Source organism: Gallinula chloropus (genome assembly GCF_964237585.1).
Source record: "Gallinula chloropus genome assembly, chromosome: Z".
Lineage (NCBI taxonomy): Eukaryota > Metazoa > Chordata > Aves > Gruiformes > Rallidae > Gallinula > Gallinula chloropus.
Window position 1 is genome coordinate 53,221,417 of NC_140089.1, and position 18,738 is coordinate 53,240,154.

At 45.9% G+C, this 18,738-nt stretch overlaps 1 protein-coding gene across 2 annotated transcripts in view; it reads right to left on the minus strand.

Annotated features, from left to right (window-relative positions):
• PSD3 (pleckstrin and Sec7 domain containing 3) overlaps positions 1–18,738 on the minus strand; it is a gene marked incomplete at both ends in the record, with an annotated part of 105,587 nt that overhangs the window by 29,676 nt on the left and 57,173 nt on the right. The window contains one exon of one of the 2 annotated variants that reach the window (XM_084278579.1): positions 7,395–7,553. The exons of the other annotated variant lie outside the window; for it this stretch is intronic. Within the exon in view, the coding sequence (XP_084134705.1) occupies positions 7,395–7,553 (159 nt within the window). Of the gene's footprint in view, positions 1–7,394; positions 7,554–18,738 lie in introns of those variants that run through there. 2 annotated transcript variants of the gene reach the window in all.

Sequence of the window (18,738 nt, forward strand, 5' to 3'; positions counted from 1 at the left end):
CACTTACACTGAGCTAGCAGAGAGAGGTCGCTACCACTAACAGGGCTTTGCAGCACTACTCACAGCAATATGATGAAATATCTCCAACTCTGGAGTTTTCACTATTTCTATTTATCCTATCTTCTCCAAACTTGTGTAAGGAGCTCTGATCTGAAGGCAAACAGCCAGACAATGATGACAGAGAGGGTACTGCTGGCAGTTTGTAGGCCCTTTGCTTAATTTTCAGGTGAGAGCTATCAAGAGATTATTTTAAGACTACCCTGCAGGAAGGAAGCAAAAGAAAGGGCTAACATTTCTCCTGCTGTGCAACCACCAGTCCAGCGAATTAGATGCACCTCCATTTTTCTACACAAGTTGATGCTGATATCAATTCCCCGGGGTCACCCAGTATTTTCTATTAAAAGCCACTATACTTCCAATGATTTGGTCAGAGCCCCACCCCCCCGCCATCTCCTTATTCTTTTTCTTCCTTCTACAACTAAAATATTCTCCTGCATTTTGAGCCAGAAAACTACTTCCAAATATAATGCAAAGAGGCTGCAATTTTTTCCCTAATTGCCTCCACATTTTTTCAGAAACAGCGTTTTTTTTATCCCAGCTGGTAAGATAAGTTTTTTAAATGTAGCAAAAACCTGGCCTGGGGTATCACAAATGCCTTTTGCTGCTCTCTGGCCCAAATGCCTACAAGAGTGGGTCATGACCTCTGAAAATGAACACCTGCCCTGTGCAGTACTGCTTTTTATGGGATTTTGCTGTTAAAGTCGCTAGGGATTACTCCAGCCAAAGAGCAGGACATACAAAAGCAGCACTCCAGATTGGTGTGGGAACAACAAATGCCCCAGGCTTTTGCCTTGCAGAAAGTGACATGTGTTTGTCCCGATCTTTACTAATGAGCCAGACTTCATCTTCCTTCTTTAGGGAGTAACAGTCACCAACCCAGTCATATGGCGTACATCTGACGAAGGACACAGTGTCCCCCATAGAGCAGCAAATATAGCCTCTCAGAAAGTCTCTGCTATTTACAAAAATGAAAGAAAATACCCTAGAGAGTATCCACAGCCTGGGCAGCTGTATACAGGGCATGTTCAGCATGTCTACCGAGTGTGTTCAGAGAGACCTCAGTCAGTAGACCTCTCAAGGGATGAAGATGCATGAGTTCTCAGGCCTGCTCCCAAACCCACCCCTCTGGCAGAGACTGCTGCTGGACCACACATGCGCAGCCATACTCACCAGCCTTTTAGGGCTGTTTTACATTCCTTCTCCAAAGCAATTTATGCCTTAAGATTTTCCTGATGTCTACTGGGCTCTTGCACGATGTGGAGAGGAAAAATTTCCTCCTCACATGTTTTGCAACCAGTAGCAGACATGTAGAGCTCAGCACCTGCTGTATCATTTATATCATGGCCGTTTCCCAAGGCACTGATTCAGACAGCAGCTCTTTTCAGCAGACATTTCTCCGGAGTATGATTAAATCAAACAAACTTAGAGACAAGCACTTAAATGGTTCACTAAATTGCAACAAAGCTGATCAGAGATTATGGCAGGAACATGACTTTCACTGTACCTAACTAGCTGTAAGGGCAGTTTTTATTAACTCATGTTTTCTATCTGGGGAAAAAAAAAAATGTGCTCTGATTTAGAGCACTCTTACAGTTTGACAACAATCACAGCATCTTACCTGATTGCATGAGAAGTGCTTGGTAAATTTGCTATCTAAGCCAGAAAACTAGAGGCTGGACCACAGCAGGGAATGCCAGAATGAAACCTGCATGGGGCCTCACCTTCCAAGCTGGACCTATACCATTTTCTGTCTCTTTTGGCATCCAAGGCTACTGCAGGAAGGATCCAAACCCCCAGCTACCAACTCCTCAGCAATATCCAACTTCACTGCTTCAACTTTTAAGATCTGTTATGCAGGCTGCAAAAACCTACTCCTTTCAGCTTTCTCTTCTCTGAGAATTGCTGATCTCTGGGTCTACCATACCTGATGCCCAGCACTGCTCTAAGTTCCCTGGATAAACAAATGCAGTTTTGAAGGGAGAACTGCTGCATAAAATAAAATAGCAGGCAACATCCTAGACAGCTTCATTATTTTAACTCCAATGCTATTTCCTATTTCCAATTTGACCCTTAGCAGAATGCAATATTAAACAAAAACAAAAAAAACCCTAACGGGATTTCTCAATGTATTTATGGGATTTGTTTGTATTTGTTCATAAACTGGGCAAGAAACTTACACTTATAAGTGGAGGCCTGTAACTCTGTAAGAAGCTGCTCTGTCCCTTTGGTAAGCAGGTAGGTCAACCAAAAATCCAGATTTTCAGAAGCTCTTACCAGTTCGTACTTTTATTCCAACTGGGAAGAAAAGCAAAACTAAGCAGGGAGTGCTTCTAAGAACTCCTGTTTACTTTACAAAGCTGCCAAGAAAAAAAGGTCACTAACCATCCTCACCTCTCTGAAAACCTGGTCACATGCATGAAACCATTGGACGCATTTAAACAGGCTGTTCTGGGCACCTGCCGACTGCCTGCTACGCTGTGACTCAGCCTCTGTGTGCTGAAGCAGTGAACAAAGGAAAGGCACAACCAGGTGTGCACACAGGGACAAAGGCATAAGAAATCACCCAGGCAGTCAACTCAGTAAATCATCTAGGTTACAAGTAGGCACAGGGTCTCCAAAGCCTGACCAGCAGGGTGCAATAGGTCCTGGGGCACTGCATAAGCTCCTCCCTTGTAAGGCAACATAGGGCGGGCTCTTGAAGCAGACTTTTGTACACACCAGCCCATCCAGGAAAGCCTTCCCAGAGGGAAAAGAAATACACTGCAGGTATTTCTTATACCTGCTCCGTACACAAAAGAATCCAGAAATACCCACCATGAGCAGGGAAACAAGCAAGACCAATAACAAGTTTGGAGAGGCAGCAGGGATGACCCAGCTGTCTTCTCCCATTTCTGTTTCCCCAACTCTCTGCTCACAGTTCGCCACCCAGTTCCACCTTGATCTATGAAGTAGTTGTTGTTGGAGGAATCTGACCATTACAGGAGATGCTACAGGTGGTTTCTGCAGTCCTCAGGTACAGGTATGCACTTGTGCTCTCTGACCCAGGTCCACCCTTCCCCTGCAAGCCACTGTCAGAAGCAGCCCTGCTTGGGAACATTTCTTCTGCAATTGCATCTGGCAGCGGCACGGTTGATCCCAGCCAGCCAAGGAAGCTCCAGCCACACCTCTGGGCAAAGACACATTCAGTCTTTGCAATCAGAAGTGCTCAGTCAGAAGTCAACATCTCCCCCCAGGTCACTAGGGGAGTGATGCTGTTGGACAGTGCCAGTCCATCAGCTCTGCCCCTGGAACCACAGCAGTCAGCCAGGCACCAGCCCCTGCACCCGCTATCTGTGGTTTATTACAGGAAGGAAAACTAACAGAAGAAGCACAGCTCTACAAAAATAAAACAGGTTACACAGGCAACAGATACCAGACACTGCAGGTGTGTGCATGCAGTCCTGGTAAGTGTCAGTGTGCCCATTCTCTGGATCTGTGTGTGCCTCTGTGCCATTGCCTTCTGCCAGGTTTGGATGGGGCGCACCACTTACCTATATACCACTCCTGGTTTTCTGTTTAGGTGATTGATTACTTGATGGATCTAGAACTACTGCTTGCATACAGATCTATACTACTTCATGATTTCCTATTTGCCACCCTCCCTCAAAATCCAGATCTTGAAATTTTCTCCCATCCTCTTGCATGGATCTGTAACACCTGGCACGACGAGGATAAGAGCTCTGATGACTGACTGCCTGTAGCTCCTTGCCAGGCTCAAAGCCCACATGCCCCTGATGTCTCATGCATTTTCTCCCTTCTGATGAGGATGCAGCAAGGATGCCAGAGTAGTACCCCAAGAAGCCCATGGGTTAGTGCACGGCATGGCACGTCTGCTGATACCGGTTTCAAATTCCACTGGTTTGTACAACAAACGTTTTTCTAACAAGCCGGCATACATTATTCATATAACAGCACAGAGCTGTTCAGCAGCATATGGAACTGATGAATGTTGTTTTGGTGTGGGTGGAGATAGGGTTGATAAGAATGTTTTAGGGGGAAGGAAAGGAGATCATTTCACCCAGGGAATTTCAAGTGCGTCACCAACTGGAGGAGAACATTTCTAAGAGAAACTCCTCTGTTAAAAATCTGGTTCATATGGAGAAGAGGGGGGGAAGGGGAGAGAGAAAAAAAGGAAAGAAAGATTGTGCCAGATATATCATTATAAAACAGAAAAGGATGGTTAGCTGGGGCTCCTGAAAGCCAAGAAATTAATGCCACACAAGAAATACATCCTCTGTAAAACTGATAACATGGGGGTTGCTAAAAAAGATTTGTTCTGTACTTGCTGGAGTGTTTCATCAGTGTAACTGGTAAAGGCAGCATACTGAATTATTACAGGTGAACAGAGAATAGGTTGCAGAAGTCTTTCTTGAGAGTGGAGCAACTACACAGCCTATTTCAGAAATGGTTTTATTGGTCCTGTGCATTTGTAGGCAGGACAGGCACAAGCACTCTGCAATTCAGTCCATGGCTGCAGGAAAGCAGAGCCTGTTGGGAGGAGAGGCTCCTGAGCATGCTGGGTCCCACAGACAATCCTAAGGTCCTCTGGTTCACCTTGCATGCAGCCTAGGTTTGAGCCTAGTCTCCTGGGGAACAACAGTACATCAATTCACAGCACCCATTTCCCCAGGTTCTCCTGCTGGCTAAGGCTGTGATACCTGTTTATAATACAGTCCTGGGATGCATCACCTAGTGGAACCTGTATACATACAGGCACATGTGTGTACATGCATGTGCACGGAATCACTACATGTTTTTTGAGATGGTGGGTCCTTGGGTTACCTAGCTTCTTGGACACTGGTAGCTGGCAGACCTCGTATGCAGGCACCATGTTGCTGCCTTGTTCATCCTGGCTGGAGCACGAGGATATGTAATATTCTTTAGCTCAGCAAAATAGGCTGAGTCACCTAAATCTGAAGTATCAGAGAAGCCTGTTTCTGAGACACAAATGGGTTAAATCTGTCTCCTGTCCTAAGCAAGCTGAAGCAGTCACAGAAACAGGTCTTGAGCACTGTAATCACTTTGTATGCGGAGCGGGTAAAACACAAGGCAGTCCAGATACAAAGGGGGGAACACACCCACAGAAATACGGAAGATGAGGAGTATACAAATCAATCCCTGCGTGAGACCAAGAGTATTGACAAGGCACCACTGTTCAGAAAGCTCAGCCTAGAACAGAAGACATTTTGTGAGAAGTGATGTACAAGCACATATATGGATTTAACACCGATGAAAAGACCTCCTCTGCAATGTTACACATTGGCAACAACTTCCAGGTCTCCTCCACCAACACAACAGAAAAGATAAAGCTCAAATATAAATCAGTTCTCTAAACCAGTGACCTCTTAGCAAAACAGATGGGCAGACAAAGTCTATAATGGGGAACTAACATGTGGAAAGAACAGGGTTGCCCAAAACCACAAGACCAATCAGTGGCAGAGCTGCCTGTCATCTTGTCAACTGGTGAGGCATCACTGATGGACACGTAGAGATCTTCTTAGCCATCTATAACACAGCTTTTACAGATCTTAGATGCTTCGCAGACACAAATACCTTTGTATGAAATAAGGAAAGAACACTACAAACAAAGCTGAAATATGCCACCCAACTTACTGAGCCAGGCAGGAGGAAAAGTAGGTCTCACTCATGCGATTACCTACAGCACTCAGGAGGCAGAAATGTGAATCCCACAGAGGGAAGAGCACCAAGCATTCACTAACTGCAATAAACCGTGTCAGATACCATCCCTGGTAGAAAGTGCCTGCCCTGAGGGCAGTGTGCCATGCACACACAGTGGACACAAAGCCTGGAAGAGGGAACAGAAGTACAGAGATGAAGTGATTCTCAAAATGTCAAAAGACCTGAGTTTCCACTATATGCCGAGACTTTTAATACATAAATCCCCCCACTGAATACTGCACTATTATTCCCACGCCTAGGGTGAAAGTGATCACAAGAGCAGGGTCCCAGAGCACCTGCAAGATGCAGCCTTTACTTCGGCATCTGCTGGAGTAGCAGCTACTGCATCAGCAACAGCCCGAGAACGATGGCCACTCTATTTCTCTGCCACTGCCCTTGCAGTACACTATTTTCTTAGTTATGGTCAATAAGGCCCTCAAAACAGAGGTTCCTGAAAACAGAGTGAATAAAATACTTCCTTTATTTCTGTTTGCATTACTCTGTGCTGTGACTAAAGCTCTGCAGCTGAGGCTCTGAAATACCATGCAACCCACAAGCAGGCAGAGTCTGATCAGCTAGCAACTACTGTGCAGCACTGGGATCTTTTCACCACAGCAGAGGAGGTTTCTCTCAGGACAGATAGGAGATTTAGGGAAGGGATAGCACAGGAATATTCATGCATGCACCTGCTTGTTTGCAGACACAGAGATACATGATACAATGAAATGCCTTTGGCTTTTGCTCTGAAATATTTCATCCTCATTCAACACACCTATGCCAATATATCGTCTAATCCCGAGGCAGAATCGATTGGCAGCAGGAATGAGATTAGAGGCATATTTGGTCACTGCATAAAGTTCATCCAAGCCTTGGAGACACGGAGCACCTTTGCGAGGGAGAAGGGTATTAAAGCTCTTGCCAGGGGTTCCCCAGGCGTCTCACAGTTACTGAGTGGGAGTGAGGAATGAGGAAAGAAGCGATACTGCATGGAGTGGGGGTTGTTTGCCTAGGAACCTAACAACTGGGCTGGGCTAGGACAGGAGATGCTGCACACTGCTTCTGTAGCAGCTGGGCATAGCCTGTGATACCGAATGCTACAACACAGTAATGTATTCCTATGAATGCACAAGTGATGCCCTCCTAATAAATACTTGATGGCAATATTTAATCATGCATGCAAGTGAGATGATATTTTTACCTAGCACCCACACCTACTAAACCACAGAGCTGCAGAGAAGGAGCAAAAACTATTTTCCACGGAAAATCATTTACATTAAACAGATAATCCCAAGGACATTACTTGCCAACTCCGGCACCTTTCCCTAGAGCAGAGCTCCAATTAGCATTCTCACTAGCAAGTTTTCACTGTCTACTATTGCACCAAGCTCAGTGACAGGGCATTCCTCTAAGACCTGATCACGATCACACACCAGACCTTTTTCACCTTCAATTCCCTCCTCAAGCACAAAGCCTTTTTCCCCCCACCCCGACCTGAGAGCAATTCTGGGATCACTGCAGATCATCCAGAGCCCTTAATTCCTGCAGAGTGTAACCTTTTCAATAGTACCACCTCTACTCCCAGCAAAGAGAAACACTATGAATATTTAGTTATTTACCTTGCTTTCTTTAGTAGAAAATTCAGAGGAGTTGGAGATTTTCATGGATTTTGACCGATGGGACTGACGCCAGAGAGATTCTTCTCGGGAGTATTTCACCGAACCTGTGGCTCTCACCCGGACTTTGCTGGTGCTCTGAACACTGTTAACTCCGATCATTTCCAAAAGTGAGCGTATGGGATGGGGGAGAAGAAAGCTAATGACACTTCCCAATCCCCTCCAGAGGAACTGGAAAAGGTTACGACTGGAGAGCCCAGGCTCAAGCAATCAGTGTTTGCTTAAAGCGCACTAGGCTGTTTTCTCCAGCATCTTCAGGCACACTGTTTGGAGCCAGCCTGATTGTTCCAGGCATTGCTCACGTCACTGGACAGGGGAGGAAAAAAAAAAGAAAAAAGAAAAAAGAAGAAAAAGAAGAGGCTGATAAAAACTCCTCCCCTGCTCCACTCCCCTCTTCAGCATTGACTCCCCCTTCATACACACACCATCAGTGAGAGGAAGAGAGGTGGAGAGAAAGATGCTGGAACAAATGCCAGCAGATCAAGCAAGAGATTCATTTTCAGTTCACACAGCCACACTTCCCTGCCTGCAACAGCCTGCCACACTCATTACTGCCTGCAATAACAAAGGACACCGTAAAAAGAGTCTTCAATCACCTGCCAGCTATGGCTTCTGGATGTGAGAAATACCGATGGTTCCCCAAAGCACTGGAGAAACAAGCAAAAGCCCACAGCACCTTTACGAAGTTCTGACAAGCCCCAGAGAGACACCCCTGCAAATTTCCATGACTGAGCGTTTGCACCCATTAGCTGGAGTGCTTCGGGTGCCTTCCCCAGGGGGCAAGGGAGAGCAGAACCACCTTCACTCCCTAAGAGGGCTTAAGGGAAAAGAGGTGACTTTCCCAAGGTGACCAGCACAAGGGAGTGGCAGAGATGTGAGCAAGCAGCGGGGGATGCATCTGTTCCCTCAGCATCCAGCAGAGCTGTGGAGATACCACTCTGCGAGCAATCCCTGCACACTGGCAGCTGATCCCGGAGGCAATGTCCTGTTCCTCCCCAGTGGGAAATGCACAACTGCCCCGTGACAGGAAGGCCACTGCCATGGCCCACGCACGCCACAGGCACCGCTCCAACCCACAGGAGCCCAGCTCTGTGGGTCAGGCACGCTCCTGGTGCCTGGAGCTGCTCTCCCCCGCTCAGGGGGCGAGAGAAGGCCGGTGCCAGTGGCAGCCAGCACTCTTACCAGGCGTGGTAGCACTATATAAGGGAAAAGAGAGATGTTTACCTCAATGTTGCAAAAGCACCATCATTTCTGGCTCCTGAAGACCCAGAGCGCAGCAGACTGTGCATTGCCATGGCAACCTGCTCTGATGAGAGAGAGAGATCTCTGCTCAGCAAGAGGTCATGGCAGCTGCCGGCACGCGCCGGGGCAAGTGGAGCAGCTCATGCAAGCACCAAGGCAGAAGTGGACAACGGGGACATACGTCATCCTGATCTCAGAAGAGGCAAACAGCTTGAGCAGAGGGAGCACGAGGAGCTGGAAGACTGCACAACACAGGGGTCCTCACCACAGGCTAACACTGGGTTCAGTGACCTGCCCCATGCCACCAGCTCACCAGGCAGAGCAAAGCCAGCAGCAGTGGGGTCACAGTCTGAGAGGACACCAGGGCCTCTTGTCCCACTCATGACACAAGTCTGAGTGGGTGGACAGGGATCAGGGGCTGCTGTCCTGCTACACCAACACAAACGTCATGTGCTGAAACATGTTGCACAGCCATAGGCTGGGTGAAGGGGCTCCAGCCACCACTCACACCCAAGTCATGTTCAGTGTCAACTGAGCCACAGTAAGGCAGAGCAACAGTTTGCTCAATCTGCGTTACACACGTGACAGCACCCAGGAATAGACAAGAAGCAGATTAATTGAGTGGGTTTTTTTTACCCCTGGTTACACCTTCCCAGCCTGTTGCAATCAGGGACTTATGTCCTTAGCAGGTAAATGGCTAGAGAGCCACATTACCGCCCCAGTTACATTTTTGCTCATAAAAGACATTGCTGCCTTCCCAGTATGCAGCAGCCGTTTGGTCAGCAGTCACTCTTTGCTTGCGTCACCCCTAAGGATGCTACAGATGCAAATCCTGCCCACGGGTTGTAATCGGTGTGGATCATGCTGAAGGACAATGGCCAGTGGAACAGGGGATGAGGGACCTAAATATCAACATAAAAACTGTTCCTGAGGTGACAAAATTTTGATACCAAACAGAGCCTGACTCTCTCCCTCTTCTGGTACAGACTTCTTCCCTTCCGGCAAACAAGCAAAATGCACTCTCATTTTCAGGAAAGCCAGGTCTAGCAAGCCCACCCCAACCTCACACATTTAAGATCAAATTCCAGACACACTCCAGCCTTTTAAGACAAATCTGTCATTGCTAGGGGGTACCCAAAGGAACAGAGGACCCTTTTTCTCTAGCAACAAGCAAGTGCATGTTCTAAGTTACTTGTGCCACTTCCCAGAAAAGGTTTTATGTTACTTAACCCATCTGAAATTATCCACTGCTAGTGGAAAAGCTTTTCAAAGAAAATCTCTTCTTAGAGGAAATTTTCACTGCAATCAAACAGCTCCAGATGAGCTAAGCAGCAGGTCCCGACAGGTGCTACGTAAATGGCCACAAATCACTCCCTATCCTACCAGCCCCCTGCCTAGCAGATTATTCTTGCTCTCAGATTTATAAGGTCACCTCCCCAAGCACCCTCAACACATCCAAAATGATTATATTCCCTAAATATCACATGCAGACCTAGGCCAATGTGAATTACACAGAGCAATTTCATTATTAAGCACAAGCTAGACTGAATCACAGCAATGTTTCTCTTCTATTGCCCACAGCACAGCAGCATCGCTGCTGCCTAAGCACTGCCATTCTCCACCTAGCATCTCTGGAATTGAGGTGAGCAGATCCTCAGACAGGACAAACACCTCAGTTCATGAGGGAAAAGGTCTAGTTCAGCTGTAACCAAGCATCAGTCTAAAACACCAAGGGTGACAGGCTGCAACCAGTTATTTCTTTTTCCCCCAATGGAGTAAGGAAAATACTTCTCTCAACTCACAGCCTCCAAAAGAGAGAGGCTCCTGAGATCATGCTTTTGAAGCCTTAAGTGTCTTCAGCCCCTGTTTCTCGTCTGCCAGCGACAATACGATCTTGTACTCCCATCTAAGCCTGTAGCCCCCCCACACACAGTGACTGTCGTCTTCTGGGGAAAGACCACTCTTCAACCCTAGAGAAGTCCCACCATTTTGGAAATCAGCATGCACACAGGATTGATTTCTGTCTGTAACTGAGCAACAGGGATTTCTGAGGGAGAAGTGGGCTGTTACCATAAATAGAAGGATAGAAGGGATATATATATATATATATTTTTTTTTTTTGTGAGGGGCTGATGTGGCTGTGCAATACCAGAAGAATCAAAGCTGTCCACACTCTTCCACACAGAACCTTTAGCTGTGCCAGGAAGTCATGATCTTCCCCTTGATCACAGGCCATTAAAGAAGCGATGGAAAAGGGGCAGAATGCAGTCAGTATTGAGTCTCAACAATCCAGTGACACTGCTGGGGTGACCAAAAGTACAGTGACCCCCTTTATGGACCTTTCCTACCAACACCTATAAGGAGTAAATCATAAACCAGCAGAAGAATTTTAAACTTTGGACAAAAGAGATGCAGGAGGGGGAAAAAAAGCAAAATTAAAAGTGTCAACTATTTCTTCCATCTCACCCTTTTAAAGCAACCTAATAGATTTTCGCCTCTCACAGGCACTACAGCAGACTACAGCCCCCATAGAGGAAACAGGTAACCATTCCAACTTGCAGTGCAGTAAGTTCCTTCCCATCTCTTCCTCCCACTGGTCAGGTCTCCCTGGGAGGCCAAACACACTCAGTCCTTGCTTGGTCCTCCTGATGTCATTCAGCAAATCAACAACAGAACAAAAAAAGCTGGGGGATTCAAAGTAAAATCAATACTGGCTTTTAGGGACCAGGCCCAAGGACTGCATTATTGAGTCTAAAGAACTCCAACATCCTCACACAAAGCCACAAGAATCCATCAGCATGATTTAAGCCTGATCCCAGTGACAAGAATACCAACAAAAGCCAAGAAAAAGCATAAACACACATATACCAATTACCTGAAATATATTCTGAACAGCCCGTAACATATTTGTGTAGCACAGAAAAGCAGCACTATTTAATACTACTAAATACCGTTTGTTAAATAAACAATGTTCAATCTTTCATAAGATTGCTTTTCTTCTTCCTTCATCCTTGTTTTTTTTTGTTTTGGGATATTTGTGGGGTATTTTCCTTCTCCACAAAATGGAGGGCGGGTGGAAACTTAATTCTGCCAGATAAGCTACTCACAGACGACATCTACAGAATTAGAGATCAACAACTGATCAACAGTAGCATTATGGAACTGGCATTCCTGTGATATTAAGATAATGATTTCTGAGGTCTGCTGACTAGGGCAGCTGACAATCAAGATTAAGTCTAAATGTCTCCAACTGCCATCTCTGTAAGCAGCAGAAATCCTACAGCAACCACTTCATTTCTACAGGCATGAGTGACCAGGTCAACAGGAACCCTAACAAGGTATGGTGCATCAGTGATGGGTAATGACAGAAAATTTCAAAACCATAACCCCAAATTCTCTATCTAGCTTTCCCCGTGAGAGACTCCTATTCTCCACCAACCACAGTATCTTATTGCCAGACATTTACAGAGATGCTGGGTTTTGTCCCAGTCTGAATTTACCAGCAAAAAACCATCTGTTGCTATCTTCATGAAGGAATCTTTTGTTTTCTTATGGTTTACATCGTAGTACATACACCTGTGCTATAGGCTCTGAAGGAATCCCTGGAGATGACTCTGATTTCTCTTACAATATGGAAAGTAATCCTTACAATGGAAGGCGGTCAGATTACTACAGCCCAGAAAGCTATCCCATGTCAGCTAGGCTATTGTAGCTGCATAAGCATGTGCTTTTAGGTCTCCTCAACCATGAAGCAAAGCACATTAACTCTAGCACCAGGAAAAGACAAGCATTGCTCCCATGACTCCATGAGGGCAAATCAAGTCTGTGCGTTTTGCTTTATATGGGAAGCAGGCTAAATGCGCATCCACAAGCATGCCCCCTTCATCCTGATTAGCATTACAAGTGAAGAGATGCCATTACCCATCTTCATTTTTCTTGTGGCATATCCTAAAACAGCTCTATGACACAGACTAGCTGTTGCATTTCCTGGCAAAGCACTATCATTATCAGGGGAAAAAGTTTCTCCTCCTTTTAGGAACTATTGTCTGCTGCCAGCAGGGCTGACAGAAATTAAGTGACCCACATAGTAGGCACCAACTAACACAGAACACCAAGTTTCTTAAGTTGAAACTGCCAAATGTAGCTACAGAAAGCAGTAGCACCTCAAATAAATACATAAAATCATCAAAACCCTAAAATCCTGCATGTCTATGACAGAAATGCTGAAGGAGGTGAACCAAGCACTGATGTAAAGCCTACCAGTTCTCTCAGACTGGCTGCAACCAGCCCCTGCCTCTGTCCCTGCAGTGAGTATGCTGAGAGTCAACAACAGTGAAATAATCCTCTCACTACCCAACACCCTCCCAGAGACATGCATAAAAAAAAAAAAACCAAACCAACCACCCTTCAATGTTTCCCTCTGATTCAGACAGCAAACAACAAAAAAGCAAAAGGGGAAAAAAAAAGGGGGAGGAGGAAGTGGAGAAAAAAAAAAAGAAAAAGAAAAAGGAGAATCCAGGCTGCACTTGGAACCAAACAGGTTTCACGTGGGCGTCACCTGCACTTGCAAGCCCTGCACCATGGAAGGGGTAGATCCAGGAAGAAAAACAGGCATAACCTTTGACATCCCTCTCATCCGCAAATGCGTCCACCTATAGAGCCACGGCCAGCTGTCTTGCTCCAAAAGCAGGAGAAAGCCTCCCTAACCCTCACGACGCCTGCCAGAACCCATCTGTCAGCAGGGCAGAAAATAGGTGGCTTGCATTTGCCCCATGTTTGTACCAGGATCCTACAAATACTTCCTAAGCCAAGGAAGCATGACCTTAGAAGGAAACTAAATGTTCCACTTAACATTGCAGGAAAGAAGGAAAAAAAAAAAAAATCAAAATTTGAGTAGCAACATAGTGCTCTTGCTTCAAAGAAACAGTGCAACTCGGTCAGAGACAGAATAGCCCAATGTCATTTGAAAAGCGTGGTGACAAACAGAAGGAAGGAATACCAAAGACTGATACAGCAAAAATCCTAAGACTGGTGGAAGTAATGTTTTCCTTTTTTTTTTTTAAAATATGGTATAAATTATATTTCTACTCCTCCTTCCCTCAAGTTGCAGCACAGAACTTAAATTTCAAGCAGATCAGTGGGTGGAAGATCAAAGAATGTTTTTCAGAATTTGTTTTCTACCTACATGGAGGTGGGAGTAATATGTCATAGGGACCAAAATGTATGTGTGACATTGTATTAGAGATTTCCCAGATTGCAAAGAGACCGAAATTCCACCTTTAAAGTGGCAGAGTACATCATTCCTGGTCTGTAGCTTCCACACTGACAGCACACGGAATGGGAAGCTCTGAACAGTGACATTTGTCCCTGGAAGCTGCTAAGCATTTCAGTTAAACCAGGGAACTACTGACAGCCTTGGCTATCTGACAGGCTGGAGAAGCTAAAAATCAAATGATTCACTTGCCTGATCAACCTGGACCTTGCCTCCACAGATGAAAATTAAACCCCCAAACATTCATTAGGAGGCTGGTATCGAACCACGTAATTGCAGCCAGTAGTAATGGAAACTCTTAGCTGACTCTGATTGGGTTTCAGTCCTTGCTGACACAAAAGCCTGGTGGGCTAGGTGAGATCTTGAGGATTACAATTGGAAAGCAAAGAGATGAAAGGTTGTAGGAGCCAAAATAATTCAGAGCAACACAGATCATGAAAGCAAAAGCAGACCCATCCTGTAATGGCTGCTTCCTAGCAAGATAAGCTATCCCTAGTACCATGCAGAGGAATCCTTACTCCTGCATCGCCATTAGAAAAATGTATGTTTTAAGTATTTTCTAAAGCTCTACATTCCCTGCTCAGGGACAGAGAGTTAGCAAGAAAGTATTAGGTTTTTGCTATTATCTTCTGTTGCTTTCCTCAACACAATACCTGGGCTTATTTCACTTGAGAAAAGTGCATAGATTTCAGATTTTTCTCTTTATATGCATTGAAGCAAGGTCCTGGAACACAAAAATAAAGTACATTTGCATTTCAATGGGGTAGGGAGTTGTCAGGATCTCTTTACTCCTGGGACCCAAAGCAATGCTCACACCATCATCATCTGGTTTAATTCACAGTTCCTCACAGGCATGCTTTAACTGGTTATTACTCTTAGACAGGACAAACAAGAACACCCAAAAAAGTTACAAGCCAAAGGAAACAAAGGCTGTAGCAGCAAGAAGGTTGGGGATGGAGGAGAGTGAAGACAAGCCAGGTGTTCCCTTCAGTCACTAAGGCTCTGTGGCTTTTCAGAGAGTGAAAGAGAAGCATGCTTTCACAAACAACTGTTTAAGACAAGGATTAATGCTTTTATTCTGCATTCCCTGACTTTTATACTGCCAAATCAGACTCCGTTGTGTCTGTCTGGCCTTCAGTAACAGATCTTTCATTCCGAACAGGTAAGAAATGGCTGCCCCAGGAACATGATCCCAAGAGAAGTATTTTCAAAACGGAAAATTTCACTCTGTGAGAGAAGCAAGGAGGCAAGTCCTCTTTCCGCTAAGCAGAGTTCTGGCTTCTTTAGTGGAAAGCAGAGACACTTGGCACCCTCCTGCCCCCCATTATCTGCCCTTGTGCTCCATCAGCCAACACCATCCTCCTGGGGCCCTTCTGGCACATTGCCGCATGCTCCCCAAATTCATCACGCTCCCAGTTCCATTCAGCAGTAGGAGGAAGGTGGGAATTCCTTGCCAACTCAAAGCCTCAGCTATGAGATGGAGGAAGTGTGGAGACTGCAGATGAGACCAATTAGGGTGTACACAGCAGTCTGACTAGTGTGATTTCCTCTGCGTAAATGGGGGGCAGGGGATTGCCACCTGATGCTCACTGCCTTCTCTCTGCTAAATACCTAAAATGAGTGGAATGGATGAAGCAAGATGCCAGTAATTCTCTTGAAATTGAATGTTTGCTTTGGAGGACTTGGAGGGGGGAAGGAAGAAAAACAGAGAGAGAGATTGGGGGGCGGGGAATCCTTAATTAAAGCGCAGGGAACTGACAGCAAAATTAAATAAACCCTACCTTGCAGCTTCTATTGGAAATTGCATATCCTAGAAATGCTGATCAAGAATTCAGATCATTTAGGAAATTAGGGGGAATGGTTCTTCAGAAGAGTTCCGCACCAGCAACTCCCACTTGATTTGGTCACTTCATTACTGTGCTTCTCCTGGAGATAAGGCCTAGCCAAAACACAGCCTCTGAAAAAAGCAGACCTTTTACACAGGACTGCTATCACATCTCCATCAGCAGCCCCTGCTGGGATGGCTCTTGCCAGGTCCCCATAGAGCATCCCAGGCCCCTCCAGCATGACAGAGAATCTTCCTAACAGCACAATGGGTCAGAGAAGAGCTACCACTGCCTACCAGAAGACATACAGCTCGGTATGACTGCCTCATATGCAGACCACATGTTGTAGGACAACACAGACACCAAATCTAGCTCATGTCAGAGGCTGGGTGGTGCTCCATGAATGAGCTACCTTGGTCACTGCAGTTGCACAGGATGTTTACTTATGCAATGTGGGCAGGTGGGACTTAGGACACTGCATAATGACAGAGTGCCCTTCCCAAGATACTGCCTAACAAAAGGAGGGATCCATTTCCTCAGAGGTGACTCCTTGCAGGCTCTCTGTAGGCCAAGGCAGACAGTTTCTCTTCTTCCATCAGAAAGGCCTTGTCACCGCCACCTCACACACCTTGACACAAGGTGACATGAGCAAGTTGCAGTGGCCAGTTCTGTACCAGCATGGCCTTTGTGGAGACCACACCGCCTCCAGGAATTCAAGCAAGTGTGTGAGGCCAAAATTCTGTCTCTTTCCAAGCCAGTCTCTTCTCCTCATTCCAATCAGTCTCACAAAGTTCAGCTTTGAAGAAGGCTATGGTCAGATACTACAAGGAGTATCATCAGCAAAGATGGTATCACTGTACCAGATTAAAGCTGGTGTGACCACAAGAGGAACAAACCAGCCTGCAGCTAAACTGCTCCTACACTGTAGTCATGAAGTCCTGACATTGCCCCAAAACAATTCTGTTTCCCTTCCAACTAGGGAGACCCTAGCTGTGGCCTCCCTGTTTACAGGAATAAATGAAGAATAATGTAGTCATGATTATTTTCTTTTAGGCTAACAATATACAAATTGGACTCCGTTTTTTTAACTGTTCCTGATGTGTTGTACTCTCACTCAGGGTGGTGCCACATCTCTCCTCCAGTTTCCCTCACCATCCACACCAGCATCTGAGGCAGCCAACTCAAGCTGCCAGGTCCATCCACTCTGAGGAGATGAGCGATGCAGCTGGGTCCCTTTTGTCTCTCTCACTTTCAGCAAATATGTCACTCCTCACCACTGGTAAATGCTGGTAACTGTGTGATTCACTGTCAGCCTTAGGAACAAGCACTGAGCTTATACACAGCAGTGTGCTGCTGCAGTAACTAGAACACGAGCAGTCACAGCTCCTGGTATTTAGCACTCCTTCCAGGGCTTCAACTCACCAAGACAAAGGGACCTTTGCTACAGGGAACTCTAAGGTTAAAGCTGAAATTTGGGATCACCTTGCCAGGTCACAGCTTGATACAATATAAAATTATTTGTGTGCTTGGTGTGCAGAATCAAAGGATGGGAGTTTCAAAAAGTCTTCCTGACTTTGAAAAATTTCACTTTCAATAACCTTAATTTGTCTGGATTTAAGAGACCTGACAGACCTTCTACACCAGCCAGACCACAGAGAGAGATGCTCCTGATTTACACCAGAGAAGAGAATCACAGCTTGGGATGCTGGTTCTCATTTACAAGGAATTTGCCCCAGTTTGAAGGCATACAGGAACCCTGCTGTAAGTATAAATTACCACTCTCAGGTCAGCATGCGTTGACAGTATGTAACTGGAAATCAGGCTACTGTCTCCACGTCTAGTCTTTACTAGCAGCTGATGGCAGATTAATGGGACGTGTGACAGACGGTCGAACCAGAGCTAAAATGGAATAAAAGGGAAGGTACATATATCTGCCTGGTTGGCAAAGTACTGAATATATGAATACTGCAAGCAGATCCCATGGGGAGAATCATGCTTTTAATCACAGTTTGGCTTATTTGCCTTTACGGGTCCCAACTTTAAAGCAACCTCAGATCTGACAAAAGGGACGAAGAAGAAAAAGAGATGAATCTTTGTGCAGATGGGTGTACAAAAGCAGAACTCTTTTCAGTGTTAATGAACAGACAGAAAGACACAAGGTGAGCAAGATCATATTAGCACTTTTCACTTCCATCTCTAGCCAGAGTAAAATCTCTGTTCTCCAAGCACTATCAGCACCACACCAAGATTCACATCCTGGGGGTCTTATGGTGTTTACCAAGCCATTCTCATTGTTGGGAAAATATAAAACAAAGAGATGGCTCCCTCATGGGAGTAGACAAGGGCAATGAGATCTCATCAGAAGTTTTCTGAGGCTGTTCACACAGGAGACAGTGTCCCTCCCCACATGTCTGCCTCTTGAAAGGCTGTTTTCCTTTCCAGACAAAAAAAAGTCCCACTCAGGGCCATGCTCTGCACCCAGCAGCACTATGGTTAATGGGACTAACTGAAGGCACTATTTGATTTCTGCCTGTCTGCTGACTGTTGGGGATAGCCAAGCAGTATCTGCACCCCTGACTCTGTGATAACCAGGGCTTGGAAAGCTCTCTGCAGTGTAACAGAATGTTAGGAGTTGGAAAGGACCTTGAAAGATCATCTAGTCATCCCCCCTACTGTCCCCCCATGTGTCGCCCCTGGCCAGAGCAGGATTACTTAAACTAAATCCCACAGGAACGCATCCAGGTGGGTGTGAATGTCTCCAGAGGAAGAGACTCCACAGCCTCTCTGGGCAGCCTGTGCCAGTGTTCCATCACCTCACAGTGAGAAATTTCCTCCTTATATTCACATCGAACTTCCTCTGCTCCAACGTGCACCCCTTGCCCTATTGCTGGCCATCACTTAGAAGAGCTGGCTCCATCCTCCTGTCTCTCACCCTTTACATATTTAT